Here is a 12,856-nt window from a genome sequence, read left to right on the forward strand (position 1 = left end):
GTTCTGGAATGCCCTTCCTAAACCTCTCCACCTCTCTTTCCTCCTCTAAGATGCTCCTTAAAACCTACCTCTTTACCAAGCTTTTGGTCATCTGCCCTTATATCGCCTTATGTGGCGTGGAGTCAAATTTTGTTTTATAACGCTCCTGTGAAGCTTAGTTAAAGGTGCTATATAAATACAAGTTGTTGTTGTTGTTGTAGTAGTAGTAGAGGGCAGGGGGAAGTGCTGAGTGAAATGCTCCAGGGATCTTCGTTGGGACCCCTACTGCTTCCAGTTTACATTAACTACCTGAGCAACATTTACATTGGCCTTGAGCTTGTGCTGTTGGTTTCTGTTTCTTTACTGGGTCTTCCTGATGGCTGGTCTTAGCAAATCCACCAAGCTTACATTGAGGAACCAATGGTGTAAGTACCCCTGCTAAGGTCAATAAAGAAACACCTTTGTATTCAGAAGCTCATTGTAAACTGATTAGATTTGCAAGTGATACCAACCTACAAGGTATAATTGGATATGAGGAGGCAGCTTAAAAATGGCAAACTCAGTTAGACAAAATATTTAAGTGGATCGAACAATGGGAGATGAAAGTTAATACAGGCAAGTAGAAATTACTGAACATAAGACTGAGGAATGAGAGGCACGAGTCCTCTATGAATGTGGTGAAATAGCTAAGGAGAAAGCTAAAAGAGATCTAGGAGTTTTGTTCGTTTGGCACTCAACTCAAGTGGTATATAGACCTCCAAACAGTAATGCGGAGGTTGGGGATGGCATTAAAAGGGAAATTAGAGAAGCGTGCAATAAGGGCACAGGAGTCATCATGCGTGACTTTAATCTACATATAGATTGGGCTAACCAAATTAGTAACAATACTGTGGAGGAGGAATTCCTGGAGTGTTTAAGGAATGGTTTCCTGGACCAATATGTCGAGGAACCAACCAGAGATCAGGTCATCTTAGACTGGGTATTATGTAACGAGAAAGGATTAATTAGCAATCTTGTTGTACGAGGCCCGTTGGGTCGGAGTGATCATAATATGATCCAATTCTTCATTAAGATGGAGAATGAAGTAGTCAACTCAGAGACTAGAGTCCTAAATTTAAATAAAGGAAACTACGATGGTCTGAGGCACGAGTTGGGTAGGATTGATTGGGGAATGTCACTCAAAGGGTTGACGGTGGATAGGCAATGGCAAACATTCAAAGACCGCATGGATGAACTACAGAATTTGTTCATCCCAGTTTGGCATAAAAATAAAGCAAAAAAGCTGACTCAACCGTGGCTAACAAGGGAAATTAGGGATACCATAAGATCCAAGGAGAGGACATATAAATTGGCCAGAAAAAGCAGTAAACCTGAGGATTGGGAATAGAGTATGCGAGTAAGCTTGAAGGATACATAAAAACTGACTGTAAAAGTTTTTATAGATATGTGAAGAGAAAAAGATTGGTGAAATCAAGCGTAGGTCCCTTGCAGTCAGAATCAGGGGAATTTATAATGGGGAACAAAGAAATGGCTGACCAATTAAATACATACTTTGGTTCTGTCTTCACAAAGGAGGACACAAATAACCTTCCAGAGATGTCGGGGAGCATAGGGTCTAATGAGAGGGAGGAACTGAAAGAAATCAGTATTTGTAGGGAACTGGTGTTGGGGAAATTAATGGGATTGAAGGCCGATAAATCCCCAGGGCCTGATAATCTACATCCTAGGGTACTTAAGGAAGTGGCCCTAGAAATAGTAGATGCATTGTTGGTCATCTTCCAAAATTCTATAGACTCTGGAACAGTACCCATGGATTGGAGGGTAGCTAATGTTACCCCACTATTCAAAAAAGGTGGTAGAGAGAAAACGGGGAATTATAGACCGGTAAGCCTGACATCGGTAGTGGGGAAAATGCTAGAGTCCATTATAAAAGATGTAATAGCAGAGCACTTGGAAAACAGTCAACATGGATTTACAAAAGGTAAATCGTGCTTGACTAATCTACTGGAATATTTTGAGGATGTAACTGGTAAAATAGATAAGGGAGAACCATTGGATGTGGTGTATTTGGACTTTCAGAAGGCTTTCGATAAGGTCCCGCATAAGAGATTAGCGTGTAAAGTTAAGGCACATGGGATTGGGGGCAAGGTATTGACTTGGATAGAGAACTGGTTGGCAGAGAGAAAGCAAAGAGTTGGAATAAACGGGTCTTTTTCCGAGTGGCAGGCAATGACTAGTGGGGTACCGCAGGGATCGGTGCTAGGACCCCAACTATTCACAATATATATTAATGATCTAGACGAGGGAACTAGATGTAATATCTCCAAGTTTGCAGACAACACAAAGCTGGGTGGGCGTGTGTGCTGTGAGGAGGATGCCGAGAAACTCCAGTATGATTTGGACAGGTTGGGTGATTGGGCAGAAGCATGGCAGAGGCAATATAACGTGGATAAAAAAGCGAGATTATCCACTTTGGTGTCAAAAAACAGGAAGGCAATTATCTGAACGGCAATAGATTGGGAGAAGGGGAAGCGCAACGAGACCTGGGTGTCCTTGTGCACCAGTCGCTGAAGGTAAGCATGCAGGTGCAGCAGGCGGTTAAGAAGGCAAATGGTATGTTGGCCTTCATAGCAAGAGGGTTTGAGTACAGGAACAAGGATGTCTTGTTGCAGTTGTACAGGGCCTTGGTGAGACCACACCTTGAGTATTGTGTGCAGTTTTGGTCGCCTTATCTGAGGAAGGATGTTCTTGCCATGGAGGGAGTGCAGCGAAGATTCACCAGGCTGATACCTGGGATGGCAAGAATGAAATATGCGGAGAGATTGGGTCGATTGGGCTTATACTCGCTGGAGTTTAGAAGAATGAGAGGGGATCTCATTGAAACTTATAAAATTCTAACAGGACTAGACAGACTAGATACAGGAAGGATGTTCCCGATGGTCGAGGAGTCCAGAACCAGGGGTCACCATCTAAGGATAAGGGTTAAGCCATTTAGGACAGAAATGAGGAGGAATTTCTTCACCCAGAGAGTGGTGAACCTGTGGAATTCTCTACCACAGAAGGCAGTGGAGGCCAATTCATTAAATATATTCAAGAAGGTGTTGGATATATTTCTTAAGGCTAAAGGGATCAAGGGATATAGGGAGAAGGCAGGGACAGGGTACTGAATTTGGATGATCAGCCATGATCTCATTGAATGGCGGAGCAGGCTCGAGGGGCCGAATGGCCTACTCCTGCTCCTACCTTCCATGTATCTATGTAACACATCCAATCACTGTGGATTAACAAACCAAATAGGATGCCAATAGAAATCAATAGAAGTCACATGAGGTGCTACCTATGCTATACAGTGCTTCGAGTTGGAGCACACCCTAGTGCAATGTTCCCTGTAAGCTGCACTTTGCTCTGTGCAGCCTGTTTCTTTTAGTGCGCGGTCCCTTTAAATTTCTCCGCATGCGCGGTATTTACAATGGGGAAGCCAGTGAGCGGCCTGCGCGGGGCCTTTCCCATTGCTGCATGGCCGTGCAGCTTAGAGGGAACATTGCCCTAGGGTGCTATGTCTATTTCTGGTCACCAAGATGTAGGGAGATAGACAAACCCTGGAGGTGGTGAAAAAAGAGCCACAAGTCTGAGTTATGAGGAAAGGCTGGATAAACATGAGAATTTCAGCCTTGAAAGGTGGCTGCTTTCATCTTTATGTTGGATATTCTCCTTGGGATTAGCATCATCTATTACTCTTGTAAGTGGAGCTTGTGTTTTTCCTACAAAACAGAGTGTGCCTTTACCTGCTCAATATCTAAGTAAATGTAACAAGTCTCAGGTCGCCATTATACTCCGGCTTACTACAATATACCATATGCGCCCACATTGATCCCCTCAACTTCGGAAGAGGGAAGAAAATAGACTCGATCAGACTGTAGTTCAAGCTATAAACCAACAGACAAATTTATTTAACAATGAACCAAGCTCAGTACAAACAATACATTTACAGTCATTATAAAATTTACTCTTAATATGCTAATGCCTAGCGAATTTAGAGTCCTTGGTGTCATTCTTTCCAGCGGTGTTTCTGATAGTGTTTGGGGGGGAAATTGGCTCGCGGGGCGCGCTAACGGGGCGCAGAGCAACTAGCGTCCGGGCGCGGCGCCGCTAACGCCTCCCACGAAATTCAGCGGGCGGCGGTAGCCGGTAGCACGCCATGGCGCTGCGCCTCCGGCGATGTCGTCATCACCGCGTGCAGCGCCCTGCTCACGGCCCGGCCACAAACTTGGCTGGCGCCCCCTGGCCTACCGCCGAACGGTATGTCCGACAGGGTCAGGGGGGGGCGTTCTTGTGGCCAGGGCGGCGATAATTAAAGGGCAGGTGCCGGGCGGTCATTTTTTTTTGGGACCGCCTGCCAGCACCTGCCCCCCCTGGCCTCCTGCTGCGGGGTGCCGGCCACGATCCGTCAGCCCGGCGCTCCTCTTGAGTGCCGGGCTCTTTTGCTGGCACCCCACTCCCTGGTGGCCCAGCAGGGCCCCAGTGTGTGCTGCGCTAGGCCCCTCCCCTTTAATTTAGACAAGTTGAGTGAGTGGGCAAATACATGGCAGATGCAGTATAATATGGATAAATGTGAAGTTATCCACTTCAGTAGGAAAAACAGAAAGGCAGAGTATTATTTAAATGGTGATAGATTGGGAAAAGTTGATGTACAGAGGGACCTGGGTGCCCTTGTACACCAGTCACTGAAAGCAAACATGCAGTTGCATCAAGCAGTTAGGAAGGCAAATGGTATGTTGGCCTTCATTGCAAGAGGATTTGAGTACAGAAGCAATGATGTCTTACTACAGTTATACAGGGCTTCGGTGAGATCACACCTGGAGTACTGTGTGCAGTTTTGGTCTCCTTACCTAAGAAAGGATATACTTGCCATAGAGGGAGTGCAGCAAAGGTTCACCAGACTGATTCCTGGGATGGCAGGACTGTCGTATGAGGAGAGATTGGGTCAACTAGGCCTGTATTCACTGGAGTTTAGAATAATGAGAGGGAATCTCATTGAAACGTATAAAATTCTGACAGGGCTAAACAGACTGGATGCAGGGAGGATGTTTCCCCTGGCTGGGTGGTCTAGAACCAGGGGTCACAGTCTCAGGATACAGGGTAGGATATTTAGGACTGAGATGAGGAGAAATTTCTTCACTCAGAGGGTGGTGAACCTGTGGAATTCTCTACCACAGAAGGCTGTGGAGGCCAAGTCATTGAATATATTTAAGGAGATAGATAGATTTCCACAAAAGGCATCAAGGGGTATGGGGAGAGAGCGGGAATATTGTATTGAGATAGAGGATCAGCCACGATCATATTGAATGGTGGAGCAGGCTCAAAGGGCCAAATGGCCTACTCCTGCTCCTATTTTTCTACGTTCTATGTTCTAATCAGGGGAGGGAGGCCTGCAGTACCGCGGCGCTATGTGCCGGCGCACGTGGCACTGCTGCACGAAGCGCCACGATATTCCATGGGAGCGCCCCAAGAGGGAGGGGGAGCGCTTCCAGTAGTGCCCTGCCTCCGGCTTGGGCGCTACCATTGAATTTTGGGCGCGGGGGGCACTAACCTTTTCGTGGCGCTAAAAGTAGCGAGCCAATTTTCCCCCCTAACACTATCAGAAACACTGCTGCAAAGAATGACACCAAGGACTCTAAATTCGCTAGGCATTAGCATATTAAACCCTTTTTGTTTGACAAAATCAAACTGGAGCTGCATATTAATGCATTTGGCACACTAGACCACAATGTATATTCTCTGTGACCTGCACAAACAGCTCGTATGACTGGCTTTAACCCCAGTAAAGAGTACATTAATGAGTACACTGAAATCACAACATTATTTGGCAACATTGTGGTAGAGCAGTGAGCTAGTGTTCCAACATATTGTGGCACAATGTGGACGAACCTGCATTTGTGCACCTGTAGTTTGTGACATATTTAGTACTTAATGTTATCTACAAGAGCAGGCACTAAACACAGTCCTACTTCCTCACAAGGAAGGGAAGTCAGAGGGGACATGGGACTAACTGACTTCCCTCTATTTCACATCTGGGGAGATTTTGGGAGACCTGGTGAAACAGGAAGAAATTCAAATGCATAAAATTGGAACTAATGGAATTAATATGTTTTTAAGCTTTAAAGTGTAGTGTGTGTGTTGTCTAACAAAATAAATGTCTCTTTGACCATGATCAGGTTGAATTTATTATAATATAATTAACCTTACGTTTAATATGTTGATTACCAGGCACACTCCAGGATTTGGCATATCTACAATGACCATTTCCGCCAGGCTCAGCAAGGTCATGTGTCAATTGCTTTGGCTTCCCATTGGGTTGGGCCAAAGAATGGGGCCATTAATCCTGAAGCTGAGCAGCTATGCCAGTGCTCCGTCGACTCTGTATTAGGCTGGTTTGCCAAACCGATATTCATGGATGGCGATTATCCAGTGTGTATGAAAGATAACCTCAAATCTTTGCTGCCAGTTTTTGACGATGGAGAGAAAATGGAAATAAAGAAAACAGCTGACTTCTTTGCACTTTCATTTGGGCCACTGAGTTTTCGACTTTTGGACTCAAATCTGTTATTTAACCAATCAAAAAAATACCTTCTGAGACAGCTTCTCTCTTGGATTCACATGGAATACAACAACTCAAAAATATTCATCGTGGAGAATGGCTGGGACGACAGCAGCAGCAGCACAAAGACTGAGGATGTTTATAATATGTATCCTTTAAAGAGCTTTCTCATGGATGTGCTGAAAGGTAATGTTTTTCTACCATTTTACTATTGTTTTTAAAAGTTCTGGCTTAAAGAAGTTTCATTTATAATACCACAACAAATTTGATATTTTAAAATTAACTATGACCATTATTAAATCTTTGCAAGCAGAAAATAAGTCACATATACCACCTCTGATGAGAAATACTTTGCCTGCAGGAAGATCTGAATCCACTAGATTTAAACACTCTTCATACTACCAGATCAAAAAAAAACAAAGAACTTGCATTTATATAGCACCTTTCACAACCTCAGGCTGTCCCAAAGTGCTTTACATCCAGTGCAGCACTTTTGAAGTGTAGTCACTGTTGTAATGTAGGAAATATGACAGTCAAATTGCCTACAGTGAAGTCCCACCAAGAGCAATGAGATAATGACCAGATAGTTTGTGTTAGTGACATTGGTTGAGGGATAAATATTGGCCAGGACACTAGAGAAAACTCCCCTACTCTTCTTCAAATAGTGCCATGGGATCTTTTACATCCACCCTAGAGGGCAGACAGGGCCTTGGTTTAATGTCTCATCCAACAGATGGTACCTCTGACAGTGCAGCACTCCATCACTTGGACCCACAACCTTTTGACTCAGAGATGAGAGTGCTACCACTGAACCAAGGCTGACATCTAAATTGAACAGTCAACAACGTGTAGTGAGAGAATCATTACCTGTTCTGCTGCAGCGCATATACAGCTCATGATAGTGATGAACAAAGGTTTATTATGTTTTCAGAATAAATCATTTCACCAGAACAGTGCTTCGCTGAAATAAAACAAAACTTTTACACATTAATGAACAGAAATTCAAAGCTATTCAATGTGAAAGTATGTTATGGGGATATTTGTATGAAAATGTTCAACATCACCTTAGAGCAGAGGAGGTTATGGAGAGATTTAATAGAGGTGTTCAAAATTATGAGGGGTTTTGATAGAGTGGATAGGGAGAAACTGTTTCCACTGGCAGGAGGATCAGAAACTAAAGGACACAAATTTAAGATAATTGGCAAAAAATCCAGGGGGGAAATGAGGAGAATTTTTTTTTTACACATGAGTTGTTATGATCTGGAATGCACTACCTGAAAAGGTGGTGGAAGCAGGCTCAACAATAACTTTCAAACTTTTATAATTGAAAAGGAGAAATTTGAAGAGCTATGGGGAAAGAGCAGGGGAGCGGGACTAATTAGTTAGCTCTTTCAAAGAGCCGGCACAGGCACGATGGGCCGAATAGCCTCCTTCTGCGCTCTGTGATTCTATGATAATCGTATACAATTTCCTTGTTCATTATTTTAAAAGAATCATGGTTAATGCCTTCATTAAAATAGACAGAAGAGTTGCAATGAGATTTCAAGACTATCAATTTTAAACCCAATATTCTCCCTTTTTGAAATGTTTTAGAAAAGAAAAACATGCCAAGAGTACACTTACATAACCAAATGAATCATCCAAGTTCATACAATTCACATGAAAGTTATGAAAATGCATGAAGAGTGTTGATAAGGCCTGAGATGAAATGTTCCCGTGGATCTTTGAAGCTAAAAACTATTCAACGGTGATGAAATTACTCATGGAGGAACAAGATCAAAGGCAGCAGAGGCATAAAGAACTAGTGACAGGAAACTCCTGCAAGCCCTGAGGAGGACTGCAACCACAATAACAGCAACACCCAGCAAAAAAAATAAAACATGGGTGGGAAGGTAAATAGAGCACTAATCCGAGTTGGCAGAAAGGCAGAAACAAAGGGTACCTCGAAGAGTATTCAACAAGGTATAATTCACAACCCGCCCCACCCCTCCACCCCCCGCAAGCTAGTCACCTACGGGGAGTTCTGTGAGATGAAGATGTTGCTGCTGTTGAGACAGCAAAAAAAATAATGAAATGGAATGTCAGAAAGAATATCCGTACACAGAAGATGGTTAGAATGTGGATTTCTCTGCCACAAACCGTTTTTGTGTGGCATAAATGCTTTTTTTAAAAAGTAGGAATATTAAAGGGTGTGGAGAACGAGCAGGAGAATGGAATTAGACAATGCGGCTCATGTGGACAAAAACAGCACCGCAGACTTGATTGATCAAAAAGTCTGTTTCTGTGCTGTAACATTCGATGATTTTCGTTCTCTTCTTTCCCCCATAAGCTACCTGCTACTGGCAGCTTTATTTGACTGAAGAGGGTAGGATAATTTTCAGAGTTCCTCCACGACCACAGCCCGTGTACCTCTGTCATTGGCCAGCAGGAAGCATATTTCCACAGGGGCAATATCAGTATCAGTTACCCCAAGATAGAAGGGGTAGATTCTCAACTTGCCACCTGGGTGTAAAACTGGCATTGTGGTTCCTTATAGAAACTGTCCAATTTTCATTTTCATTGGTGAACCGTAGCACCAGTTTTACACCCAGGCAGTGAGTTGAAAATCTACCCCAGCATAGTGCAGGGCTCCATCTATTAACCTTTCTCAGAACTGACTTATGCAACTGCTCAAAGTCGCCACTTTTGTGATGAAAGCCTGATGACAGGACTCACACTACAGCCAGGGAGTTTAAGTGAAACCTAATTAGTACAAGTTTACTTAATAATAAACTTCTCATTAAAAAAATTCAAACAGAAACTCCACTGTGAGCAATAGAAGAGTTCAAATCCTTGAAACGCGGCTGCCAATTTGCGCACAGCAAGCTCCCACCATCAGCAATGAAATAAATGCCCAGATAATCTGTTTTAGTGATGTTGGTTGAGGGATAAATGTAGGTCAGAATGCCTTCTTTGAATAGTGCCGTGCGATCTTTTATGTCCACCTGAGAGGGCAGACGGGGCCTTGATTTAACATCTCATCTGAAAGACGGCACCTCCGACAGTGCAGCACTCTCTCAGTGCTGCACTAAAGTCGTACCTACGTCTGCTGAGATCAAGAGGAGGTTCTGCCCTGGGCCTAGTGTAGGTGCCACAACCGAGGAATTGCAATCAATCCTAGAAGGATTAATTATCATTCTGGATTGTCCTCTATCAGAGGAAGCAGTTTTAAAACATTTTTGCCCACCTTTATCTTCTGGCCAGCCAGGCCTTTCTCTGGCGCCCCCTATTGGAGCAGTATGATGTCGCTCCAAGATTAGAATTCCTCTGTAGGGCAGGTGCTCCTGTAGTGCTGCCACACACACAAGCACCTGCCCGTATTATTTAAATGACCCTGTCCCTGGGATTTGGAATGGGGTTCGCAGCCAGGTCAAAGCAATAGGTGGAAGTTCCATTGGTGGTACAACAGTAATGGGGGTTGGTCGTTTGGTAGCTTTTGAGTGAGTGTCCTGGGGAGCTGGACACGTAGCGAGACAGACAGAGAGAGACAGAGAGAGCATAATACAGCGCATTGTAGGGTGTTTTTGCATGCCCCGTGTCTCTATGACTCTCCCTTGAGTCGACATGTGCCACAAAAACTCCCCGGTTTGGGTTGTTTCCCTTGGACGGCAGGAGCTTATGCCAATAGTCCCTGCCCAGCCCGTCGATTAGCAGGTAATCCCACACAGAGAGAGAGACCAAGGCCAGATAGGTCTTCTCCTATGCCCGATGCGCAGCGTCCCCAGCGGGATTACTGTGTAACCCGGCCATGACTGGATGCCACCCGGTTGGTCTTCCGAATTATACCGCAAACCAAAAGCCCCACAACCCCCAAGTTCAGACCCAAGGAGTTACTATGGATAGATTATAAATGATTCAGACAAAACGAAATGGTTCAGGTTGGTCAAAGATCGATTACTTTTATTACACTCACAAAAATGACAATCCCTACTCCTCTCACTTACAGCAGAACGAGTAGGTAACCGTGGACACTAGCTTATAACTTTAGACTAAAATACCCACCCTGTTGGTTACGCCGAACCAAACCCTTCCCAGAATCTAAGCCTAGATAATGGAAAAACCCTTCTAACTAAACCCCTCTCCCGGTTTGGTCAGAACCCACAGTTGGAAGCCTCCTCACACACACACCCGTGTTAGCCTGCGTCTTGGACACTTGCAGTTCCTCAGCAGCAAAACACGCGGGCGGTCCTGGGGATTTCTAGAGGTGTATGCTGGATATAATTACCAGCCCTTGTCATTGATTCACGTGGCCCCGGCTCCGTTCGACTCCAGAGACAAAACCGTCCCTAACAGAGGCATGCGATGAGGCCTAGAGAGTTACGTTCAGGTGATACGACGAGGCACTCATTTCGGGCGTTCCTGGAGAGTTGATGGACGCATAGTTATGCGAAGAACCCCCGTCCCAGATGGTAGAGGAAAAGCAAGCAAGCAACCCCTGCATCCCCAAAGTTCAGCATGTTTGTACCCAGTATAATACACAAAACTTGCTGGGTGATTCCTGGTTACCATGGTCGCAGAGATGCTAGTTGGCTTACCTGGTGATGTCTCTGTCTTGGATTGGTCATCTTGAAGAAAACAATGGTAGGCCATTACTGTAGATGAGCAGTTCTCCAAGTGCTAACTCCTTCATTGAAAGAGTCCAGAGGTGTTACTTTTGGCCTGCAAACTATTATGTCCATGTATAATTGAGACACGGACTGCAGGAGTTGGTTATAACAGGTCTTTACTGAATGGAGGCAACCTGGAACTACTATGCAAATGTTACTACACAGGCTTATATACAGGGGTGGTCACTACTGGTACTGCAGTATACAGGGGCTGCAGAATATAGTTCCTTCTGCAAAGTACATACACTACAATTCCTCCCCTTTTAGCTAAACAGTACATAACATTCAATTAACAATGAAATAACATATTTACAATTACAGTTGCTTGATACATTAGTTGAAGTTAAGCAATTATAAGTTCAGTCTTTGAGGAGGCTTCCTGATTCTGTCTGGATAACGCCTCTTTGGGGTATCAGGTTCTTCTGGCAACGTTGAGTCGGGATCAACGTCGTTGTTTGGTTCGTCTGCTTCCAATATCACCGATTCTGAGGTAGATGCAATTGGTACTTCGGTTTCATCGCCAGGTGTATCAGATCGTGGTGTGGAGTTGACGTTTCCCAGTGACTTTAGAATCTGGTCAGCATGGCGTCTTACAATGCTCCCTCCAACGTCCATGGTATACATTAGAGGTCCTTGCCGTGTACAGATCGTTCCTGGCTGCCATTTCTCTGTGCGGTAGTCCCGGGCCAAAACTGGTTGACCTATCTTAAAACTCCTGGTCGGCCTTTCATTCATATTCTGAAACTACCTGTTCTCCACATCTCTTCTGATGTTTGGCTTAACCAAATCCAAGCGGCATCGTAGTCTTCGATTGAAGAACATCATGGCTGGAGTTTGGTTGGTAACCGCATGTGTCGCATTCCGGTAGGCAAACAAGAAGTTATCCACCTTGTGCTGTAGGGGTATATCTTCAATACACAGTGCCTTGATAGCCTTCTTGAATGTTTGAACGAACCTCTCGGCCAATCCATTAGTGGCCGGATGATATGGGGCGGATGTGTAATGCTTAACACCATTGTTCTTTAAGAACCTCCGGAACTCTTCAGACACAAACTGTGGTCCATTGTCGGAGCAAATCTGTTCAGGCAGCCCATTCCTGGCGAATATGGTTCGTAAGACTGTGATAGTTTTTTCTGTGGTGGTTGAGGACATTTTTATTACCTCTGGCCACTTTGAATGTGCATCCACCGCAATTAAAACATCGAGTCCATAAATGGACCAGCAAAATCAATGTGCACCCTTTGCCATGGAGATGAGGGCCACTCCCATGGATGTAGAAGGGCTTGTGGTGGGGCGTTTTGGACCTTCTGGCATCCTGTACAGCTCTTGGTCATCTCTTCGATTTCTCTATCGATTCCCGGCCACCACACAAATGCTCTGGCTAAGTTCTTCATTTTTACCCCTCCCAGATGACCCTCATGAAGCTCATTGAGCACTCTATCCTTCAATTTGGGTGGAATTACTACTCTGGATCCACACATCAAGGTTCCTCTGCACACTGACAGCTGTTCTCTTCTCGGCGAGAATGCTGGCAGCAGTGGTTCGCCATGTGCTGGCCATCCCTTCACCGTTAAATCATAGACCCAGGAGAGTGTCGGGTCATTTCGTGTTTCCTTTTCTATGTTTGCATTCG

General features: G+C 44.7%; 1 protein-coding gene across 1 annotated transcript in view; it reads left to right on the forward strand.

Moving 5' to 3' along the window:
* kl (klotho) overlaps positions 1-12,856 on the forward strand; it is a 191,025-nt gene that overhangs the window by 45,109 nt on the left and 133,060 nt on the right. Inside the window, exon 2 of the mRNA XM_085999341.1 lies at positions 6,247-6,763. Within this exon, the coding sequence (XP_085855467.1) occupies positions 6,247-6,763 (517 nt within the window). The remainder of the gene's footprint in view (positions 1-6,246; positions 6,764-12,856) is intronic.

The sequence above is a fragment of the Somniosus microcephalus genome, chromosome 10 (assembly GCF_052327205.1).
Source record: "Somniosus microcephalus isolate GS21.2 chromosome 10, FLI_Smic_1.0, whole genome shotgun sequence".
Taxonomy (NCBI): Eukaryota; Metazoa; Chordata; class Chondrichthyes; order Squaliformes; family Somniosidae; genus Somniosus; species Somniosus microcephalus.